Below are 24,960 nucleotides of genomic sequence, written 5' to 3'. Positions count from 1 at the left end.
CCTGCAGGAATGGAGGTAGTCCTCAAGTTTCAAATGAGCTCAGGGGCAAAAGTAAAATACCACCATGGGGTCTATCCTATTACCACTTTGACTCTCACGTTATCCTTGCTGCCAAAGGTGGTGGGTCTTCTGAGGTAGTCTGAGCACTGCAGCCACAGGCTGATGGGCTGTGCTGAGGCATGCTGAAGAGCTCAGTGTGCGGCCATTCTCCCTAGGTTCCCAACCAGCCCGGGACTAAGCGGCTAAGACACACTAAGTCAGCCCACCTAAACAGGAGTGAATGAGCCTGTCGCACTGAGATGTTAATGACAAACTGAAAAATATGAACTATCCACACATGATGAGGCAGTCTCAATAGAATAAGTACATGTACATGTGAACCTCATTTCATGCAGCTTAGGTATCCCAAAAGAGCCGTGAGGTGGATTTCTGTAATCTGACCACTTTAAATGGGTCAAAGACTATTTGTAATTTAAAGAAATGCCTAGGCAGATCCTTTTGTATAGAAAGTACCTCATGATCTGTTTTGTCTCAGAAATCATTCAGTATTATTTTGCTTAAAGTGAGGCACACGTGTTTAGACTAAGGGAAAAGTCAGTTAATAGGGTTCCACTCTTTATGCTATAATTTTCAATGAAGAAGACAATGAAAAGTGAAGATGCCTAAACCGATCTGTTTAATTCAGCACACTGTTAAATCTTCCAACAGAAAGTTCTCACGTGGCACTTATGGACAGATGAGAATTCAGACAGCGGCCACCAGAGAGCTTCACTGTTACTTTAAACATCATTAGAGACCACAACTTTATTTTATGAATTGATTAGGCATCTCCTTAAAGTAGACATTAAGCATTTCTAAGAATACATAATACATTTTTAAGCACAAACTTTTTGGTATTGTAAAAAATATTGTGGTTAGTTGAGACTCAAAAAGCTGGCCCACAGTTTACTGTTCAAAAAAGCAGCAAAATACTTAGCTGAGTGATGGTAATGACCAAAAAAATGAAACTACATTTACAGATGTAGTATCTCTAAAATCTTGTTTATATCACCAAATACAAATCACAACTATCAAAAACAGCTTCCATCTGCCATACTTATCAAGTTTCTGAGTATCATACTTGAGGAATGGGTGAAAAGAATACATTTTGCATTTTTCTGGCTTTTCAGCCCCAATAAGAAAGCCAGAACTTTGAAAAAACAACTAAGTTGCAGCTTTCTAATAATAATGATAATTATGATGATAATAATAACATCACCTCAGGAATTGCTTAAAATACAATAAAAACCAAAAACCGATCAAATTCAAAATCTCCTGCATTATTCATATTCGGACAGTTTGAGGATCTGATGTGATCGCAGGGCTATGAACAGACCCCAGAGAGGATGCTCTCACTTCTGAACAGTGATCGCTTTGGTACCTCCTTCTCCAGAGAGCATTACTGATGGATCTGCAGTTAATCCAGAGAAGAGGGGAAAGCAAAAGAGCAACAGAAAGCTTGTTTTTGACAGAAAAGAACTCGATGAAAGACAAACAAGAATCATGAACACATGAAACAGCAAGTTCTACTTCATTAGCGTCAAGAGTATCAGATGCAAGACCACAGATGAGACATGATTACCCTTAAACTTAACTATTTTCATTCAGATGGCTACCAATATGCTTGTTTTCTTCAAAACTTTCCATTTAACAGCTAAACTTTTAAGAAAATTAAGTAGAGCACATAAAGATCTACTCACTTAGATTCATCATAAGGCGTTTTACAGATACAGTAAAGCTTTGTGTCCTTCTTGGTCTCCTTTGAGGTAGTAGAAATCATTTTCTTCTTCTTGGACTTGGAGCTTGAGTCTTTCTCCTCTTCCCGCTTCCTCTTCTGGGAAGCAGCAGGTAACGTGGGTGCGGGTGTGGGTGGGAGGCCCGTGTGCTGCAGGGCAGGTGCAGGGGGTGGCGAGGGTGGAGGGGCAGGAGGAGCTGCAGTCACTGCGGGGGTGGGGGCAGCTACTATAGCGGCCTGCGCCACCTGTATCAGGGCTTTCTCTTTCTTAATTTTTAGGTCTCTCTTCAGCTCCTCCTGTAGCCAATGAATGATAATGCACGGCTATCATTATTCCATTTAACAGCTAAACTTTTAAGAAAATTAAGTAGAGCACATAAAGATCTACTCACTTAGATTCATCATAAGGCGTTTTACAGATACAGTAAAGCTTTGTGTCCTTCTTGGTCTCCTTTGAGGTAGTAGAAATCATTTTCTTCTTCTTGGACTTGGAGCTTGAGTCTTTCTCCTCTTCCCGCTTCCTCTTCTGGGAAGCAGCAGGTAACGTGGGTGCGGGTGTGGGTGGGAGGCCCGTGTGCTGCAGGGCAGGTGCAGGGGGTGGCGAGGGTGGAGGGGCTGGAGGAGCTGCAGTCACTGCGGGGGTGGGGGCAGCTACTATAGCGGCCTGCGCCACCTGTATCAGGTCTTTCTCTTTCTTAATTTTTAGGTCTCTCTTCAGCTCCTCCTGTAGCCAATGAATGATAATGCAAGGCTATCATTAGAACTGTGTGAATACGTGATGTGGCCAGATGACAAGACGACACCCCCCACCCATCCTCAGAGTAACTCCACAGTCCAGCCTGTGCGTTTTAGTAACTTCAAGTTAAGAGTTTTCTTACTGTATCCTAAACCCAATTAAATTAAAATAATGATCAAATGGATAAATAACGATTAGAGCACTGGTAGTTAACTTCAAAGAGGAGCTGAAAGAAAGGTGTGTAAGTATCTAGAAAGGACATTGCCAGGTCAGCAGGTGGCAGGCAGGTTAAGGCAGCTGGATCCCACATGGCTGACTGCGAGGTTGAGTCCTGGAACTGGCAGCCTGAAAAACATGCCAGTCAGGTGTGCCTGTGTACCAAAATACCAAAAATCCCCAGAGAAGAGGGAAGAAGGGATTGCGGCATGACCATCCCCCCAAGGGAAGTGCTTTCTCATTATCCCTCTCTGTCTCTGGTGAGCGCATGTGCCTTATGGCTAAAACAAAAACAGAAACAAAAATACAACACCCTTGGCTTGCCCTGGCCTGGTCATCTCAGTGGTTGTTCAGGACGAGACATCCAGTGTCCTCTGTCACGGGCTCCCTTCTTCTAGATGCTCTCTCTCTGTGTCCTCATAGGGAGACTGAAAATGAACTGAACGTGAGCGTCAAAACGTGGTCCGAGCAGCATGAAACCAGTGATACAAACCTGCCCATTTCCCTCATGTTTAGACCTGCAGAGTGCGGGAGAGTCAGGCAGTAGGACATACTATTTCCCCAGCACATGTGCTGTGAGTTAAAATCCATACTTTTCTGTCACATGGCATATTTCTTAGACACATCTCTGCTATTTGGTGCTACAATTTATTCCTGAAAATGATGATTAAATCCAATTGTATTACTGACTGGCATTTGGGAGCAGATGGTGTAAATAAATAATAGCTAGGACCAAGGATATTTAAAACCTGGGATGTTTATAAACTTTGGTATGAATTTAAAATATCGAAAACATTCCAAGAGCACTTTCTTCATAATAAAAAAAATTTTTTTTTGAGAGGCTTTTGCTATAGGGTGTATGTGCGCTCGCCAGAAAGACAGAGAGAAAGAGAGACAGAAAGTGAGAAATCAAACCCCCCCCCCCAGGGAAGATGACCACACTGCAATCCCTTCTCCTCTCGGGATCTTAGGCACGCACGCACACCTGCTTGGCCTGAGTTTAAGCCGCCGGGTCTGGGACTCGAACTGTGGTCGACTACATGGGAGTCCAGAGATATAGCCATTACACTAACTGCTTGTCCCAATAGTAAATTATTTTTATTTCTAAATTTTATACTCTTTCAGAACCATAATTTAGATAACCAACACTATTTATTCATTTTTAACATTTTTTGCCATAGGGTGTGTGTGCTCTCCATGGACAGAAACAGAGAAAGTGAGAAATCAGCCCCGCAGGGCACGACCACACTGCGCTCCCTTCTCCAGTCTCTTCTCAGGATTTTGGGCACATAGGCACATGGTTGTGGCATGTCTTTCAAGATACTGGGTCCTTAGAACCAACAGTTAGCATAATGGCTATGTCACTGGACTCCCACGTAGTCGACCGCGGTTGGCGACCTGGACCTGGTGGCTTAAAACTCACACCGGGTGCCTGTGTGTGCATGCCCAAGATTCCGAGAGGAGAATGGAGAAGGGATTGTGGCGTGACCATCCCCCCTGGGGGGTTATTTCTCGCTTTCTGTCTCTATGTCTCTCTCTGTCTGGCGAGCACACGCGCCTTATAGCGAAAACCTCTCCAAAAAAAAGAGAAAAAAGATACTGGGTCCATGCAGTTCGCCATATGGGATCCAGAGCCTTAAATGTGTCCCCTGTTGGCCCTATACCTTTTTTTTTTTTTAAAGAATTATTTTATTTAACATTTATTTATTTAGTTAGTTATTTTAATTTGATGAGAGGTGAAGAGAGTAAGACAGAGAGAGAGAGAGGTGGGGGTAGTGAGAAAGCAAGCTGCCAGGTCTGGACTTGAACTACGGTCCATCATGCACCCTTAACCGCCACGCCACCTATCCACGCCTCATTTTATTTTTAAAAAATATGTAATTGCCAGAGGGCAAGGGTGTTTACCAGAGGGAAGGAGAGAGAGACAGAAGGAAAAGGCATCCTTCCAATGGGGTATGCCCATGTGAACACAAATGTACATGGCATGTTTTTAAGATCTAGTTCCCTTATCCACTATGCTAAAGGGCTGGCCTAGCACATACCTCATTTATTTTCTTTTTAATTTTTTGAAGTTTGCTATAGGGTGTGAGCTACTGGCCACAGACACAGAAAGCATTTTTTTTTAAAAATAAAGGTGGACCAGTAGGTGGTGTGGAGTTTGAAGCACTGGACACTCCCACATGGCCAACATGGTCAGGAGTCCCGAACCTGGTAACTTGCTTTCTCACTTTCTAGCTCTGTGTGTGTGTGTGTGTGTGTGTGTGTTTCTCTTTCTGGTCAAATTAAAAATGAATGAATAAATAAAATTAAATAAATAATTATTAAAAAAAAGATAAAACAACAACCAGCAGATGGAGTAATGATTACGTTGCTGGACTCCCACGTAGGCGACCATGATTCAAGTCCCAGACCTGGAGGCCTGAGACGCATGCTGGGCACGTGTGTGTGCGTGCCCAAAATCCTGAGAGGTGAATAGAGGAGAAAGAACTGTAGTGTGGCCATAACTCTTGAAGGGTGGTTTCTTGCTTTCCGTCTCTGGCGAGTACTTAAGACCTATAGCAAAAATCTCTCTTTAAAAAAAAAAAGAGAGAAGGCATACTTCATTTATTTATTTATTTATTTGGGGGGACTAGGAGCATGCACACACATGCAAACCCAACATATTTTTCAAGCCACAGGGTCTGGGACTCAAACCTCACAGTCTGCCATGTGGGATCCAGCTGCCTTAACCACCAGGCTATGAGTCAGCTTGGGAACTGGCTTTTTTTTTTTGGGGGGGGGGGATTTTCACTATAGGGCATGTGCACTCGCCAGAGAGACAGAGAGAGACATAGAGACAGAAAGCGAGAAATCACCACCCAGGGGGGATGGTCACGACGCAATCCCTTTTCCTCCATTCTCCTCTCGGGATCTTGGGCACGCACGCACACGCGCCCGGCTTGAGTTTTAAGCTACTGGGTCCGGGACGCAAACCATGGTCGACTATGTGGGAGTCCAGCGACATAGCCATTACACTAACTGCTGGTTCCCGGAACTGGCATTTTAAAAAGTGAAAATTGCGAGGCCGGCAGGTAGCATGGTGGTTAGGGTGCTGGACTTCCACATAGCCAACCATGGTTCAAGTCCCAGACCTGGCGGCTTGCTTTCTCACTTTCCCTCTCTTTCTTTCTTTTGTTCTGTCCTTCTCCGGTCAAATTAAGATAGATAGATAAATAGATAGATAGATAAAACAGTGTGTTTGTCCTTTTCTTGTAAAGTTTATTTATTCCACAAGTGAGAGGGAGAGACAGACAGACAGACTGGTCAGGGTCTTGCCACCATGACCCTTCCCCAGCATTAGACAGCCCAGACAGCGAGCACAAGCGTGCCTGGAACCCTCAGGGAGGTCTCCCAGTGTGGACTAGCAACCTCCCACGTGGGTCTCCACCGGGGAGTGCTGCATTTTACCTCAGCACCACATCCAGCCCTTGTCTTTATCTAAGACTTCTTGTGAACTGTAAGAACACTAGTTCTGCCAGAAATACCACAAAAACGTTTTCCCGTCTGTTAACAGTATTTCAATATTAATGGCTATTTTTTTCTATTCAAATTTCCTTCTTCTATCGGTGAGTCTATCTTTTTACCTTTCTGGCACTTATGATTTTATAAGGCTTAGGAGTGGTTTCCCCCACTCCAAGATTTACAAAACGACAAACACATTTTCCTTTTAGCATTTTTGGGTTTTTCTTTTTTATATTTAAATTTTGAACTATCTGAAATGTATCCTCCTGTTGAGGTGAAGAAAGTACTTGGTTTTTTCCCCCTTTCCTGGCTTATCACTCCCCAAATCCTTGGGAACTCCAAAGGATTAGTCTTTTTATTCTAACGATGTGACCCTGACCAAAGGCTGGTCAGAAAACTTTAGGATCAGGCTAGTCAAGGAAGGCCAAGGCAGCACCAGAGAGCTGGGACTTTCAGATCCACCCCAACCTCCAGAGAGTGGGGAGAGGCTGAAGATCAAGCTGATCTTCAATGGCCAATGGTCAATCTATCAAGCCTATATAATTAAGTCTCCATAAAACACCCCAAAGACAGGATTCAGAGAGCCTCTGGGTATCTGAATGCACAGAGGTTCTGGAGGGTGGTGTACCCAGAGAGGGCATGGTGGCTCTGAGTCACCATGCCTTGCCCTGTGGATCTCCATCCAGCGTTCATCATAGCCTTTGCAATGTCCTTCCTAAGAAGTCAGTAAACTTTTCCCGAGTTCTAGGAGCCACACTAGCAAAATGAAATTGAACCTGAGGAAGATATGATGGGAAGCCTAGGAAAAACAACCAGGGCTTGTGACCAGCATCTGAAGAAGGAATCCTCAGCATGTGGAATCTGAGGCATCTCCAGGTAGATGGTGTCAGAACTGGATTGAATTGGAGGACACCCAGTGCTGTTGAGTGTCCTCTGAGGAAGGATTGCTTCTTTGGCGTGTGGAAAAAACCCCATACTTGGGCCACTGAAGTGTTCTGTTGTAGTGAGAGAATAGTGGAAGACAGCGAATTTGTTTACTCCAGTATTCCCAGAGCCTATCAGCATGGGGCTTTGCTGGCATGGTCCTGGCTCACAGCAACATGGGGGCTTGGGAAGAGACAGGGCAGGGCACAGGAAAAGGGCGCTTGGATTCCTGGGTGACCACATGGTGGCCATGGTGTGGGGCAGTGGCTGTACTGCACTCAGTAACTGAAAGTGAAAATTATCAATGGGGTTTAGAGACAGAGTCGGCTCCTAGGGAGCTGGTTCACTGAAAATGCAAACTAGTAAGAAAAGACCCAAACAGACAATCCCGTGGTGACTGGCATCTGTAGAGCTAAAACGAAAGCAGGAAGGTGCTGTGTTGGACCCTGGTGACTGAGCTCAGAGTTTAGCTGGTATGAGATCAGGTCACCAGCCTCAATGATGCCCCAGAAAGGAAAAATGATGCAAGGGGACCAGACAGTAACTATAAGGCTTGTAGTTACCAAGAAGGCAGGCAGTGTGGGAAAAGGGAAATCCAAGTAACAAAACTAGACATAGCTTAACTTTCAACTGGTCTCATCGGCTTCCTGAGGAGACTGGACTTTACTGAAATGGATTCTGACAGTAACTAATTCAAAAATAGTGTCTGTTTCTTTAAAAAATTATATTATTTATCTATTTAATTCCATTTGTTGTTGTTACTATTATTATTATTTTAATTTGACCAAATAGAGAGAAAGGGACAGGGAGAAAGCAAGCTGCCAGGTCGGGAATTTTTTTTTTCTGGAGAGGTTTTTGCTATAGGAAATGTATGCTCATCAGAAAGACAGAGACAGAGAGGCAGAAAACAAGAAATCACCCCCCAGGGGGGATGGCCACACCGCAATCCCTTCTCCTCCATTCTCCTCTTGGGATCTTGGGCACGCACGCACATGTCCAATGTGAGTTTAAGTCACCGGGTCTAGGACTTGAACTGCGGTCGACTACATGGAAGTCCAGCGACATAACCATTATGCCATCTGCTGGTCCCATGGGATTTGAACCGTGGTCAGCCTTGTGGGAATCCAGTGAGTTTAACCTCCAAGCCACCTGCCAGTCCCAATAATGTCTGTTTTAAAACAATTTTGCCATGGGGTGTGTGCACTTGCTTGAGAGAGAGCGAGCGAGCAAGTGAGCAAGCGAGTACCCCCCAGGGGAGATTGCCATGCTGCAATCCCCTCTTTTGGGATTTTGGGCACACAAGCACACGTCTATTGTGTTTTTCAAACTGTCAGGTCCAAGACTTGAACCTCACAGTTATCCACCTGTTATCCAGCTGCCTTAACCACTACACCACACCACCAGCTATCCCAGGAATAGTGTCTTTGGATTTAGAGAATATTTGGGTTGAAAAAGGATCCAGAGGTCACTATGGAACAACCAAGGGTGACTGTAGATTATTCCTGAGGGGACAGCCAGCCTGACAGGCCACTGTGAAGTCTGTTTACACATAGGGGTTGCCCTATTCCATCAATTATGCCAAGTGGATGAAGCAGCTATGATGCTTTAGATGTAAGCATACTGACTGGGGACATTCACCTGCTAAATATGCCTATCTCCCAGGTCCTGGTAAATACCTGAGGGGGCCAGAGGTGGTGTGGTGGTTAAGGTTCTGGACTCCCACATGATCAACTATGGTTTGAGTCCTGGATCTGGAGGCCTGAAAATCACAATGGGCGTGCATGCATCTGAGTCCAAAAGCCTGAGATCCTGAGAAGGGACTTGGGTGTGGCCATCCCTCCCAGGGGGTGCTTTCTCTCCTCTTATACCAGTGCACATGACCTACAGCAAATACTTAAAGAAAAAAAAAGTCAGAAGGCAGAGATTACAATAAAAATATCTAATCTGGGGGCCAGCAGGTGGCATGGTGGTTAAGGTGCTGGACTCCCATGTGACCAACCATGGTTCGAGTCTCGGACCTGGTGCCTTGCTTTCTCTCTCTTCCTCCCTCCTGCACATACTTGCTGGTAAATTAAATAATAATAATGATACATAAAATCTTAAAAAATTTTAATCTGAAAACGTCTAGGGTTATAGTCGAGCAGATTAATCAAGATAAAGATTGACCAGGATCTCATGGCTCAACCTCCTGTTAGGGACCCAAAGTCCATACTTATGCAAAATGGTCAGGGAGTAACAAGAGACATTCCTAGGACTGCTTGATATGAAATCTCCTTGTGCTGGATATCAAGATCCACTGGTGAAGCCCTGGCATGGCTACAATCAGAGAACGCAAAAGAGTAAGGGTTGGTAAGATGATGAAGGTCGGAATGTTTGTGTGTGCTTTATATACTCTATCTCCTTTACTTCATGTTTCTCTTCCTGTAATTGGAAAGCAAAACCTGTTTATGAAGTCCTGATGGGGACTACATGCTAGGACAGGAAGGGCTGATGGAATGAAGAGAAAAGGCTACAGGATAGCTGGTGTATCTGAACAGGCGTCAAGGGAAGTGGCTGTCTCTTTCACGTGACTGTATTGGGATAGAGGTAGTATCTGACTGGGGAATGTTTCTCCTCCCTAATACTGTAAAACAAGGTGTGCAAGTCCACCTTTCTAGCAATATGAATCGAATATACTAAATGGGAACTAGTAGAGTGGAGAGTAGAAGCTGGAGTGCTGGTGGGGACAAATTTTCAATTTAATAGCCCTGTGTAGAATGTAGACTAGAGTTTTATAGCAAGGGCCTGTGAGTGTCTCCAGCAGCAACTAGAGAATTTCTACTCAAAGGGCTGTGGGACGTGAAATTATCTTGAAACCTGAAACATCCATGCCATCGGGTGCCATCAGAGAAACGCTCCAGTAGGGATGGCAGAGTGGCATAATAAAATGGAAATGGCTGATACAGGATCCAGTTACTTAGGGAATATGAGAAGACACAAGCAGGGAACCTCCTTCCCCTAGGACGTACTCTGGAGTTGAGTGAGGACTTGTGGATTCTACAATGCCTATAACCAGCTCTCAACTGACCACTTAGAGCTGCTGGGCATGTGGATGGCCATTCCAAGGTGAATGCATGACGTCCTATGTGGAAGGCTCCTACTCTGATGGAAGGCAGCAAAAACAAATCAGCTTGGTGGGCTAACTGCATGCATTTTCCTAGCAGCAGTGGAAGAATTCAACAATGGTAAAGACATTGTATATTTAGGTTTTTACTAACTCATGGGCAATGGCTATGGTCAGGCCGGAGAGCTATGGAAACCTGGCCTACTAAAGGAATACTCATTTGGTGCATGGCTCTATGCACTTTTGAAGAGTGCATTAATGAAGAATATGTCAATACCTATCCCTTTCCAAGCTCAGGAAGCGACTGAAGTCAACGAGCAGATATTCCCATGTGCTCATGTATGGCGGTCACCAGGGTCCCTGAAATGCACACATATGAGGGTCCTGCTGCAATCCGAGATGGCCTGAATCTGATTGTGTTTATTTTGTATCTTTGAGGCACAAAATCCTAGTTAGAGATTTCTATCAGTCAGCAGAACGGACCCACACAGGAGGTGGCAGATTCCCTGTTGGGAAGGACTCAAACAGCTGACAAAGGAGACCGATCAATGCCTGTGGCCCTGGGGGGTGGAGGGTGGATGGGCTACAAATGGGACTGGAGAAGAATAAGTCCTGTCTCTGGACTGGCTTTCTTTACCCAGGAAGATGCAACTGGTCAGCATGCTACCAAAGAACCAGAACAGAAGCTACTGCATGAGTGTGGGCAGCTGACCAGCTTCCTTTATAACAAGGAACACACTACACAGCCCATGATGTCCAACAAGTAGAGACGGGTCTCCTCAGTATAACCGTTTGATAGGTAAGTGGAGCAGGTCATTAAGAAGGATTGTCCAGAATGAGGGGAGGTCATGGCATGAAAAGTTAGCTTACGGGCCCTCAAGAGTGCTCGGCCAGGCTCTGTGGCCCAGTGCTTAAGGGAGCCAGATCCCACAGAGCTGACAGTGTGGTTTCAGTCCCAGATCTGGTGGCTTGAGAAACATACCAGGTGCATGTGTATGTGTGCCCAAAATCCCAATAGAAGAGAGAAAGGGAGAAGGGATTACACCATGAATGTGTTCTGTGGTGGAGGTGGTGGGTGCTTTCTCTTTTCCCTCTGGGTGAGCACATGCACCCTTTAGAGGAAAAAAAGGTGTGCGCTCACACTCAGCCTGAGTGGGACTAAAGAAGTGCTCCCACTAGACATCCCTGTTTTCCTAGTGAACCTGGGGAAGAGAGGAAGGAAGGACGTATGACTACACAATTCTTCCAGAGACTAGTACACTGGTGTAGTAATCAATTTCCCCCTTACCTAATGCACAGGGCCAGGGCTATAACTTCAAGTGCTATCAACAGGGATGATTCTTAAGCAAGAAAACAGAATGCTTTTAAACCCTAGGGTGGAATTTCTTTCTTTTTTTTTTTTGAGAGGTTTTTGCTATGGGGCGCGTGCACTTGCCAGGTAGACAGAGAGAAAGAGAGACAGAAAGCAAGAAATCACCCCCCAGGGGGGATGACCATGCCGCAATCCCTTCTCCTTCATTCTCCTCTTGGGATCTTGGGCACGCATGCACACGCACCCGGCGTGAGTTTAAGCCACCGGGTCCGGGACTCGAACCGTGGTCGACTACGTGGGAGTCCAGCGACATAGCCATTATGCTAACTGCTGGTCCCTAGGGTGGAATTTAGGGGCCTGATCAGGGTAGTAGTGCTTCATCCCATCTACGAATGAATGCAGCTAGATTGCCTGGTGCTAAATAAGTCCCCTCGTTCCACTCCCGTGGGACCTCCCCCAATCAGAATGGGAGTGGACTGGGTGGTGGTGCTTGCTAGACTAGTGGTACTGCCACCTCTCTAGATAGGACAGTGGCTAATCCAAAAGTCCCTTCCAAAGGTAAACATGTTGGGTATTAATGGGGAGGAAGAACAGTAGCTGTGGGTAAAGATGTGAAGAAACAGTTTATTAATAGAGGGAAATTAAGACCTCAAAAGAGTCTCAGAAGAGGGACCAGCAGATGGCTTAACGGTTACATTGCTGAACTCTCACATGGTCCACAGCAGTTTGAATCCCAGATCTGGAGACTTAAAACTCACACTGGGCATGTGTGCGCCCCAAAACCCCTAGAGGAGACAAGAGGAGAAGGGATTGTGATGTGGAGGATTTCTCGCTTTCTGTCTCTCCAGCGAGCACACGAGCCTTATAGTAAAAATCTATTTAAAAAAAATAAAATAAAGCCTCAGAGGAAGAGATGATTGTGTGACTTAGCTCAATTATGTTAGATAATTGAGTCTGCAAGGTGTCCTGAGTTTTCCAAGACCACTCCTTTGGAACCCAACTAGACCGAATAGAACCCAGCAAACTTGAGGACCTTGCCCTGGACCACCTTTTCACATAGTATGATGATGGACTGGAGCGATTATAAAGGAATACATAGAATTCTGTAATGTGCCACTACTGAGTTGCTTATCTTAACTTTTTTTTTTTTTTTCCAGAGCATTTTGCTATGGGGCATGTGTGCTCACCAGAAAGACAGAGACAGAGAGACAGAAAACAAGAAATCATCCCCCAGAGGGATGGTCACACCACAATCCCTTCTCTCAGAATCCTGAGCATGCATGCACACATGCCTGGTTTGAGTTTAAGTCACTGGGTCTGGGACTTGAACCGCGGTCGATTACGTGGAATCCAGCGACATAGCCATTATGCCAACTGCTGGTCCCTATCTTAACTTTTTTAATAAGCAAAGCATGTGTGCCTGTGCACAAGAGACTGAGACAGAAGCACCTCTGATAGGGTCCCCTCACACTGTGATCCCCCTCGTGCATGCCCAGCATACCACATACATTTTTCTTTAAAGTTAAGGTTTTTGCCATAGGCACATGTGCTGTCCAGAGACAGTGAGAGAGAGTGAGAGGGAAAGTGAAAAATCACCCCCCAAGTGGGATGTCAAAGTCACAATCCCTTCTCCTTCATTCATTCTTGTCTCAGGATTTTGGGTATGCACACGCATGCACCCTGTGCATGATTTTCAAGCTGCCAGGTTAGGGACTTGAACTGCAGTTGATCATGTGGGAAGTCCAGCACCTTAATCACTATGCCATCTGCTGGCCCCAATGCATATCCTTTGGATATAAAGGTGTTTGTGTGTGTGTGTGTGTTATTTTTTTTATAAAATTGATCGCTATACATCATTTGGCTTGCAAAGAGAATCTACCCAACATGAACTACACCTCAGACTAGTGCAGCTGAGGATACTATACATGTTATCATCCACAGGTAATAAACTATTACCATGTCCCACAAGTGTCTTATCTGTCTACTTTTATCCCTAATTTTTTACACTCTTCCCCTCTGCTACCCTCTTCCTACACTGTCTCCAGTGTCCAAGACTATTTTAAATGCTTTTATGTCCTCTAATCTTTCAGTCTCTATCACAGAGTGCAGACAGGAATCCATGTTTGAAGACGGGATGACTTGTGACACTGTAAAATATATATTTAGGGAACTAGGAGGTGGCAATGGTGGTTAAGGTGCTGGACACTCCCACACGGCCGACCACGGTTCGAGTCACGGACCTGGTGGCTTGATTTCTCACTTTCCATCTCTCTCACTCTCTCTGTCTCTTTGTGGTCAAATTAAAATAAATGAATAAATAAATTTTAATAATTAAAATGTACATATATCTGGTCTTCCTCCCCTTGGGCTGGCCTACAATTCCTAAAATCCTTAGAATCTCCAAAGTAGTGTCTTTTTTGTATGCTAATGAGGTGACCAAGAGTTGGCAGCCCCTAGGTAGCCTGGATGAGGGCTGGTCACTGAAAGACCAAGGCAGGACCAGAGGAGTGAGACTTTCAGCGCCACTCCTGAAGGCTGAGATGATCACCAACGGCTGATGTTTTAATCCATCATGCCATGTAATTAAGCCTCCAGAAACCTGCAAAAGCACGGGGTTGGGAGAGCTTCTACACAGCTAAGCACGTGGAAGCTCCTGGAGGCTGGCATGCTCAGGGAAGGCATGGAAGCCCCGTGCTCTTCCCCCCACACCTTGCCCTACAGTATCTCAAGTGTATCTTTTGTGATATAAATTCTGAGAGCCACTCTGGCAAATGAATTAAACCCAAGGAAGGAGCTGTGGGAAGCCCAATTATACCTTTCAGTCAGAAAGGCACAGGTAAAATAGGCAGAGGCTCCTGCCTGACACCTGAAGGTAGGGGGAGCAGGCTGTGGGACTGAGCCCTCCACCTATGGGATCTGCCATATTTCCACAGGGTGTCAGGACCCATGAACTGGAGGATACCTAGTTGGTGCCTGCTGCTGCAGGACTGCTAGCCTGGTGTGTGTGAAAACGCTCCCACATGTGGCCCAAGAAATCGTCTGTGCTGTAAGAGTGCCATGGGAAGAAACAGAGTTTGTCTTTCCTCTGTTCTCAGAATCTTAACTTATGGAGGTAATATTTTATTTATTGACTGTTGCTACTGTCATTCTGCTATTCTTTTCTTTTTTTTTTTTTTCTTTTCTTTGGAGAGGTTTTTGCTATAGGGTGCGTGCGCTCACCAGACAGAGACCTACAGAGAGAAAGCAAGAAATCACTCCCCGGGGGGATGGTCATGCCGCAATCCCCTCTCCTCCATTCTCCTCTCGGGATCTTGGGCGGGCACGCACACGCGTCTGGCGTGAGTTTAAGCCACCGGGTCCGGGACGCGAACTGCGGTCGACTATGTGGGAGTCCAGCGACATAGCCATTATGCTAACTGCTGGTCCCTCATTCTGCTATTCTTGTAAATGGTTGTAGTTTCAATGTTTATCTGGTAACTGAGTACCTTATTGAACTAACATAAATTTTAATAATTTTTCTCTTTAGGTTTTGATATAATAATCTTATCATACACAAAACTTTTTTTCTTTTTGTCAGAAAGCATGTGCACTTGGGGGTGGGGAAGGGAAGAAAAAGAGAAAGAGGGACAGTGAGAAAGAAACCCTCACAGGGAATGGTCATACTGTAATACTTTCTCCTTCATTCTCCTTTTGAGATTTCGGCAGGCATAAATACACTCAGTGTGTTTCTCTTTTTCTTTCTTTCTTTTTTTAAAAAATATTTTATTTATCATTATCTTTATTTTAACATTTGCTACAGGGCACACCAGAGAGATAGGGGGAAAGAGAAAGCAAGCTACCAGATCAGGGACTCGAACTGCAGTCAACCATTTGGGAGTCCAGCACCTTCATCACCATGTCACTTGCTGGCCCCACTCAGCATGTTTTCTAAGACACTGGGTCCAGAACTTGAACCTTACAGTCAGTTAGGTGGGGCCAACTGCTTTAAGCACCATGCCATGGACTAGCCCACATAATAATTTATCTTTTACCCTCCAATTTTTGACTCTTACTTATTTTTCTTGGTTTAACCCACTATCTAGAGCTTTCAGAGATATTAAACCATAATGTTAACTGTTGGCAGTGTTGTCTGCATTCTGACTTAAGTGGAAATGTCTCTAATGCCTCAAAGCTACATAACGCTTGTTGATCCAATCAACATTTTCTCAGTATTTCTTACATTCTTAAAATGTAGAAGCGACTTTATGGAATTTTCTTTCTTTTTTTTTTTTTAAGAATCACTTTATTTATTTTTAAAAATAACTATTTTTTTGGGGGGAGAGGTTTGTGCTATAGGGCACATGCACTCGCCAGAAAGACAGCGAGAGACGGAGAGACAGAAAGCAAGAAATCACCCCACGGGGGGGATGGCCATGCCACAATCCCTTCTCCTCCATTCTCCTCTTGGTATCTTGGGCACACATGCACACGCACCCGCACCCATCATGAGTTTTAAGCCACAGGGTCCAGGACTCGAATTGGGGTCAGCTACATGGGAGGTCCAGCAACATAGCCATTATGCTAACTGCTGGTCCCACTTTATTTATGTATGTATGTATGTATGTATGTATGTATGTATGTATGTATTTATTTATATTTTTTTGACCAGAGAGGGGCAAAGCGAGAGAAAGAGATAAGGAAAGAGAGAGGGAAAGTGAGAAAGGAAGCTGCCAGATCTGGGATTCGAACCGCGGTTGACCACATGGGAGTCCAGAGTCTTTAACCACCATGCCACCTGCTGGCCTCAATGGAATGTTTTACATAACTATTTCTATTGGAAATCAGTGGGACAATTTTGGTTGTTCTTTTGCCTGTTCCAAGTTTATTTATTAATGTCTCCTGAGTGGAACAGATAGACACAAGCACCTGCAACAGGATCCTGATGCTCTGATCCACCCATAGCTTCTGCCAGCCCCAGATCATGGGCATGAGTGCCTGGTGCACACAGGGAGGTCTCTGGACGCGAACCTAATACCCTCCCATGTGGGTCAGCCTCAGAGGGTGTTGCACTTTAGTACTGTGTCACCTTCTGGCTACCACTTCTCTTTTAAAGACTGTAAATATGTATAAATGGATGTCTTCTTTTTATTTTCAATAAATTCCCAAAGAGGACTGGCAGGTGGCATGGTGGTTAAGGGCACTGGACTCCCACATGGTTGACTGCAGTTCAAGTACCAGGCGTGCTTTCTCACTTTCCCTTTCTCTCTCTCTCTTACACTCTGTTCCTTTCTGGCCAAATTAAAAAATATAAATAAATAAAGTTAAATAAAATAATTTTAAAAAATTCCTAAGGAAACCAGATTAGTAATACCTACAAAATCACTTATAAGTAAGAAAAGAAATCTGTCGTATTTAGTGGGCATAGTTCTTATTCATTCTTTTCACACTTATTTTGCAGTTTCTCTATCTACTTTTTTTCACAAAATGTGGTTCTTGATAACTTTTGACAATACTAAGTTATAGACAATTAAAGCTACTTTCAACAGAGTTCTTTAACCAATAGATTAACTCTTAGAGCAGCTAGTTTAAGAGACTAAAATGTAAATACACATGTAAATATAAAATATGTCTTGTTTCATTTTTTAAGTTAATATTTTATTTAACTTTATTGTTTATAATTTGACCAGAGATGGACAGAGTGAAAGAGAAAGCGGGAAAGTGAGAAACCAAGCCACCAGGTCCAGGACTTGCACCATGGTTGGTCATATGGGAATGTCTAGTGCCTTAACCACCACACCACCTACTGGTCCTGAAATCTGTCTTTTTTTTTTTTTTTACTCATTTCCTTATTTTATTTTGACCAGAGAGAGAGAAAGTAAGAAAGCAAGCCACCAGGTCCAGGACTTGCACCATGGTTGGTCATATGGGAATGTCTAGTGCCTTAACCACCACACCACCTACTGGTCCTGAAATCTGTCTTTTTTTAAAAGACGTGTATTCTACAGGTTTTTACACTATCTACTCTACATACACAACTTTAAATATAGAAAACAAACTGTAATATTAAGGTTAATGCAAGAGAGAAAAGAGTAAGATTAGACGTCACGCACTGCACACAGAAGAAAGAAGTACCCCCTTACCTGCACTTCGATTTGTAGATCTTTGTCTAGGAGTGCTCTCTTTTTCAGTATTTCAGCTTTGAGCTGCTCTTTGTGTTTGAAGAGCAGAGCCGAGAGCTTTGTAGCGTTCTGCTTGCTACGTTTCTGTTCCACACTCTCTTCACGCTTCCGTTTTTTTGCTGCCTGTTTTTCTTCTTTATCTATCTTATCCAAAATATACTTCATCACCTGGTTACAGACAATCATTCTAGAGAAAAACACACAACCTATGTAATGCCAGGTGTTTCACTCTGAAAGGCTTAAGACACGATTCTTCTATATCTCTGCAGATGATACAGACTTTCTACTAGAAAGCTTCAAAGAGTGACTCAAACCAGCTGCGAGCAAACAGGAGTGCCGAGTGTTCTCGTCTAACACGCTCAGTCAGATAAGGAAGGGTGAGCTCAGAACTCTCGTGCAGCACATGCTTGCCAAAGTGAAGAGACCGGTACACAATGAGGCCCTGCATTTCCCTACCTTTGATTCTCTTCTCTTTCAGCTGGAGTCATGGTCTTTTTCTGTTTTAAATGTTCTATTACAGCATTATGCTTCATCACCACCTTCAGGACAGAACAAATTCAAAAGCGCATATATTATAACGATCACAAGTTAGTACACAGATACAAAAGAAGTCTGAGCACATACGTGTACAATGAAACTAAGAATTCTATACCATAATACAAATAAAACTAGCATCTACTCTATGACCTGGGTGCCTTCCACGTGCTGGGCACTGAGCTGAACTTATTCATTCTTGATATTACAGTGGGAATTGTAACCTAATTATCACTTTCCAAAGTGTCTTTAATATTATGCTCACTTAAAAAAATTTATTTATTTTTAATTAATTTATTTAAATTTTTAAAATTTTAATTAAATTTATTTAAATCAGAGAGATATAGACAGAGAGAAAGGAGAGTGCGAAAGCAAGCCGCCAGGTCCAGGACATGAACCACTGTCAGCCATGTGGGAGTCCAGAGCCTCAACTACCAGGCCACCTACCGGCCCCCAATTATGCTCACTTTTAATTTTAAGACCTGTCTCCTTCCTATCTTATATGAAGATTAAAGATATAAAGATGCTGCGATAAGCCTCAATTTACAGAGTATACAGTACTGAAAGCTGGGAATTAGCACATTTGAACATACTACATATGGCATATTGAAGAGATTACATATAGATTTGACAGGACTATTACATCGTTAAATTCATTTTGCCGTTTAAAAAGTGTGACCTCTAATTATGTGACCTCATTTAATCAATACAATAACCTTGCATGGCTAGAAAAAAAGGAGTTTTAATGAGGATATATTTAGCTCAGAGAGTATAAGTAAATTTCATGGACTGTGAATGGGAGACCCAGGAACTGAACAAAGGTCTCATGACTTGGTGACACTTAAATTCCACAACCTCCTGCCTAGGGCTGAGTAGAGCACACTGTAGATGACAAAATTTTCTTCAGTAATGTGACAGGATGTGACAGACATGATTTCATTTTAGCAGAATTCTAACTCACCTAACTTGTCTTATTTCACTAGGATGCCACTTTTTATTTAAGCTACGAAATAATGTGTATGTAAAACTTTCACAACCCTGTGGTTAGAAATGCAAATGGGTTTAGTCTGTCTATAATTTGCTGAGTTTACTAAAGAATGACAAACTAAAGAATGCAAACTAAAGAATGACAGCTGCAAGCATAAGCTGCTGCGAACTCACTCCGAGTGAACTGCTGCCACAGCAAAAGCGGCTTAGAACTTAGGCCAACCTTTGCATTTTGTGTTAATGATACGTAAACTCATTAATTCTTCCTCCCATCTAAGTTCACCCAAAATACAGGTAGTTTCTAATAAGCATTAACTCTCTGCTCCTTCTCTGTGTATACACATCCAATGGTGAGTCACAAACCAGAGTAGCCATTTGATGTTTTCTGTCAATCCAGTGCTTCTTCTAAATTTCAACACCAATGACTTTGTCTCATTCCGGAAACCTACCACCACCAAACACTATGTCTAATGCACAGCACAATAATTCAAGCTACTGAACATGCTGTTTTTAACTTAGTAACTTTACCTGTTTCTGAATGATTTCACTTTGATTAGAAGCTTGGAGGGTGTGTTCACGCTTAATCTCTATCTGTTGCTGTTTCTTCTTTTGCTGCTGCTCCCTGAGTTGCTGAACCCTTTGCAACTGCTCTTGCACACTGGCTGCCTGCACTGTAACCACATTCTGAATCTGGTGAGTTTGCACAGGACTGCTTTGCTGAATCTGAACAGGTAACTGCAGTTTGATTTGCTGGGGCACACCTTGCTGAGCCTGTATCTGAGCCACAACCTGCGACTGGATCTGAGAGAGAACCTGGACTTGTTGCAGCTGGGGCACAGCAAGGACTGGGGGCTGCGGCTGCTGCGCTGGTAGCTGAGGACGGGATGGGGATGAAGCAGAAACTTGATTTAACGTTTGTCCTGATGAAAGAGTTTGAGTTGAAGACTGTACCTGGGGCTGTGATTGTGGCTGGCCTTGGGAAGGTATCTGAAGAGATGTATGTGGCTGAATTGGAATCGGTTGTGAGGTTGTAGTCTGAACCTGGGATTGCTGTCCAGGAGACACCTGGGATGGAGTTGATGGACGTACTCGAGTCTGTGGTGGACTCTGGACACGAACAGGAGACTGTCCTTGGACATTACTTTGAGGCTGACACTGTGCTGCAACTTGGGGCTTGGATGACTGTGCTTGGGTGGGCTGTGCTTCGGGAGGGACAAGGGATGAGACAGTTGTTGGGGTCTGAGCTTCAGGCTGAGTGGGGGCCTGGGACTGGGCGTGGGGCTGGGGCTGAGCTGAAGACTGAGCAGTCTGTGGCTGGGCCTCTGGAGGACTCAAACTGGGTGACTGAGCTGGAGGCAGGGGTTTGGGTTGCTGCATCTGTGTCTGGGGTGATAATTTACTCTGTTTTTGTTCACCTGTACCTGTGAAAAGGAAAGACAAACATTTCTATTACTCCAGAACATAAGACTGTGGTTAAAGAAGAATTTGAAAAGAATTTTCTAAAGTTTAGAATTTTCCATTCAGTAGAGAAGATACATGCCTTTGAAATTCTCTGTTTATGCATGCTTGGGTTAGGACTCTGTTGAGCTAGCTGGGGAGCCTGGACCCAGTTTCTTGGCTGCCCTCTCTACACTTCTGCTAAGACCACAGCAAGGCGCAGCCACTGGACATCAGCCAGGTCTTCTGGCCCAGGCCAAGCCTCGCTTCTCTCCTAGGGTGTTACGGTGCACAGGCTGACAAAGTCTGGCCCTGCAGCGGCTAGTCACATACTGGGAGGTGGATGAAACTTCTCTCTGTGAGAGCCCAGGATTCAATGTGATCGCCATGAATCACTGCCTGCAAGGCTTACAAGAACTGCGGCCACAGTCATGATGGTATCCATTATTTTGGCCCCCCTTCGTCTATTTTTTATGGGGCACCGGGTATGCTGTTGTGACAGGGAGTCCAAGAATAAGGCACGAAAGCATCGAGATGCTGTAAGGTTGACCAAGCGTACTGATGTGAGGCACACCCTCCCAAAGATAAGCACTGGCTCTTTTGTCCCCTCGGCTAGCCCGGCAACCTGCGGTAAGAACATGTTCCTCAGACCCCAAGTCCTACCTGCTGTGGTAGTGGAAACGGTGGTGGTGGTGGTGCTGGCTGTCGTGGCTGTGGTTGCCAGGGGGGTAAAGAGGAATCGCTGAACAGTACCATTGGGCATTGCAGCTTGCATTAGCTGCTGTCCTGGGCCTGGGAGCACAGTCACCCCTTGAGGTATCAACTGCAACTGCCCAGTGGTTTGACCTTGTCCTTGAATTACGACGGTCAAACCTTGATTGCCACCCTGTGGAAAAAACACGCAACATGTAAACTGTCCACAGCTTCAACCTTCAGGTACAGCATTTTTCTTAAGTCATTTTTATGTTGTAAACATCCTTTAATATAATGAAACTATAAATCTGAATGTCTATGGGATGGCAGTAGGAAGAATTTAGATAAGTTAAAATAAGTTTTGTGTCATTGACTGGGGGAAAAAATGAAAAATTCAGAGTTCTAGTACAAGCTCTCCAAATGGAAAACCAGGTCTCTCCCTATGAGGACCATTATTCTACCAGATCTAAGTTTCCTAGACTGCAAAATAAGAACATTGATGTGAATGACTAACGTTTCTACAAAATTCTGATTTAACATATTCACTATATGTATGTGTGTATGTATATATATACACACATATATAACACATATATACATATTTTATATATATATATATATATATTTGGAGAGGTTTTTGCTATAGGGTATGTGCACTCGCCAGAAAGGCAGAGAGAGACAGAAAGTGAGAAATCACCCCCCCTCAGGGGGACGGCCACACCCCAATCCCTTCTCCTCCATTCTCCTCTCAGGATCTTGGGCACACACGCAACCGGTGTGAGTTTAAGCCACCGGGTCCGGGACTCGAACTGTGGTTGACTACATGGGAGTCCAGTGATATAGACATTACACAAACTGATGGTCCCAATATTTCACAGTTTTCAAAGCAGCTTCATATATTTATTTGTTATGATTTTCAAGCTGTTGGGTTTGGCATTCAAACGGTGGCTGGCCAGATGGGAATTTAGTGCCATAATCACCAAGCTATCTGCTGGCCCACATGTCAATTTTAAAAACCAGCTTGGGAAGTTCAACAAAAATATCTCTTAGAATATTGGGAATTGGCAAGTGGTATGGTGGCTAAGGTGGTTGGACTCCTACGTGGCTGAAGGCGGTTGGAGTTCCGGGCCTGGCAGCTTGCTTTCTCACTTTCCTTCTCTATCAATTTCAAAAATAATAATAATAATAATAATGACAGTGAATAAAATAAGAAAAAAAAGTTTTGATGGAAATTGCATTCAATCTACTGATCAATATTGGGATATTTAGTCTTACAAAGAAGCAGCTTAATGTATCCGACTTTTAATTCTTCCAGTGGAAATTAATGGCCAACTGATGACGTGCTGGTGCTTAAAGGATTATCCATTTTGCTGGCATCTTTCACTAAGAGTTCTAAGTGGTTGGAATTTGTTTTGGTTATTTTTTAATTTATTTAGTTTTAGAGGTTTTTTCCTTAGTCTGTGTGTGCTCACCAGAGAGAGAGAGAGACAGACAGAGACAGAGACAGTGAGAAGGAAAGTGAGAAATCACCCACTGGGGGGATGGGCACACTATAATCCCTTCCCCTTCTGGGATCTTGGGCAAACATGCACATGTGCCTGTCATGGATTTCCAGCCCCAAGGTCCAGTACTTGAATTATAGTCAGCCATGTGAGTCCAGTGATATAACTGCTATGCCATCTGTTGACAATGATGGTTAGAATTTATTATATGCTGCTCATAAGAAGATATTTTTGTTTGGCTCCATAAAGCAGACATTTCTTAAAATAAATGCATTTTTAAACATATCAAAGTAAGTTTCCATTTCTAAACTTATAAGACTATGTAACTGTTATTTATATAAAGTTAAAATAAAACTCTATACTTACATGGCCCTGAGTTAACTGAGTGAGCTGAGCCATGGTAAGTTTCACCTGTCCTTGCTGGGGGCGAGGAGCTGGTGGGGTTGCAGACGGCAGGTTTGGAGCAGGTGCTCCTGCTGGTGCTCCTTTCTGCCCAGGCGTGGTGGAGACGGTGTGAGGGGCCGAGACAGCAGTAGACACGGGCTGCCCTCGAATGATCTGAGTCACCACTTGCTGAGGAGCACCTAAATGAACAGCACAACATGAGGAATGCAGACAGCCTTCACACTCAGAAATCGAAACACTTCAACACTGCAGATGAATATATATTTTTCAATTAAAAAAACAAAACAAAACACCGGACTTCTAAGATCTCTAGGATGCCCTCAGACATAAGCCCTGCCTGAAAAACCCACTTTGCTGACAGTGAGACTGTGTTGTCTGCTCACTGACAACCATTACTCAGTTCCTGCTGTTTCTAGTAGAGTGAAAAAGCAATGAATATTTTTCCTATAAATCTAAAATCAAAATGACAATGGTGATGACAAAAGGATATGTAAAACATGCTATTTATGAAGCTTTTTTACCTATAGAATATAATATTAAAAGTAAGATACACCAAGGCAGAGTGTTCAAAGAATGTTTTCATAGTAATTACTCAATAAATATCTACTGACCAAATCAAATTTGCTTAAATGGCTCTATAGCTCCCCACAAACCTCAGTTTCTCATTTCACTTGCTCAAACTTACGAAATAGTCTCCAAGAGTAATTATGACTTTTTACAGACTTCATACTAGTGAATAATGTATTTCTGAATTTTTTTTTTCCCATTACAGGCTTCTGTCTTAAGGAATGTGCACTTGTGTGGTAGGGGAGGAGAGAGATAGTGAGAGGGCAAGTGATAAACCACCGCTGGGGGAATGGCCATACCGCAATCCCTTCTCCATTTTCTTCCTGGGATCTTGGGCACGCGCGCATATGCTACTGGTGTGAGTTTCAAGTCACCAAGTTTAGGACTTGAACAGGGTCGGTCATGTGAGAGTCCAGTGACACAAACACTGCGCCATCTGCTGTTCCCATTTCTGAAGTTATTAAATTTATTTCTTGTCTCTCCTTCCTTCTATGAATACTGTATGTGCAGGCCTGAGTGTGTGTGTGTGTGTGTGTGTGTGTGTGTATCTCTTTTTGCCTTTCTATCGCTCTCTCTTTCTTAGATTTGCCAGGGGGTAAGTGTACATGCCATGGAAAGAGACAAAGGGGGACAGAGAGAAACCAAGAAAGAACCTCCCATGAAACATGTTTTTTTTCTCTCCCCTCAGAACTTTCTTCTTTTTTTTTTTTAAGAGATTTTTGCTATAGGCTATGTGCACTTGATGGAGAGATAGACACAAAGACAGAAAGTAAGAAATCACCCGCCAGGGAGAATGACCGTGTTGCAATCCCTTCTTCTTCATTCTCCTCTTCGGACCCTGGGCACACATGCACACTCACCTAGCATGAGTTTCAAGCTACTGGGTCCAGACTCAAACTGAAATCAACTATGTGGGAGTCTAGCAATGTAACCATTATGCCATCTGCTGGTCCCAATTTTAAAAAGAGAATTAATTAAATTATTATTATTTTAAAAATTTGCTGTAAGGCATATGCACTCAGCAGAGAGAGAGAGGAATAGAGAAAGGGAAAGTGAGAAAGTAGCTGCTAGGTACAGGACTTGAACTGTGGTCAGTCATGTGGGAGTCCAG

General features: G+C 43.8%; 1 protein-coding gene across 2 annotated transcripts in view; it reads right to left on the bottom strand.

Annotated features, from left to right (window-relative positions):
- The window catches only part of BPTF (bromodomain PHD finger transcription factor), a 158,151-nt gene that overhangs the window by 14,599 nt on the left and 118,592 nt on the right, over positions 1 to 24,960 (bottom strand). The window contains exons 22-27 of one of the 2 annotated variants that reach the window (XM_006146777.2): positions 23,244 to 23,461; positions 21,346 to 21,568; positions 20,197 to 20,666; positions 18,181 to 18,263; positions 17,686 to 17,911; positions 2,167 to 2,498 (exon numbers count right to left, since the gene is read on the bottom strand). In XM_006146777.2, coding sequence (XP_006146839.1) covers positions 2,167 to 2,498; positions 17,686 to 17,911; positions 18,181 to 18,263; positions 20,197 to 20,666; positions 21,346 to 21,568; positions 23,244 to 23,461 — 1,552 coding nt within the window. Of the gene's footprint in view, positions 1 to 2,166; positions 2,499 to 17,685; positions 17,912 to 18,180; positions 18,264 to 19,773; positions 20,667 to 21,345; positions 21,569 to 23,243; positions 23,462 to 24,960 lie in introns of both variants that reach the window. The other variant, XM_027771167.1, reaches the window with a different exon arrangement.

The sequence above is a fragment of the Tupaia chinensis genome, unplaced genomic scaffold (assembly GCF_000334495.1).
Source record: "Tupaia chinensis unplaced genomic scaffold, TupChi_1.0 Scaffold000187_1, whole genome shotgun sequence".
Taxonomy (NCBI): Eukaryota; Metazoa; Chordata; class Mammalia; order Scandentia; family Tupaiidae; genus Tupaia; species Tupaia belangeri.
The sequence above is the reverse complement of the archived record's forward strand: the minus strand, read 5'-3'. Positions and strand labels throughout refer to the sequence as shown.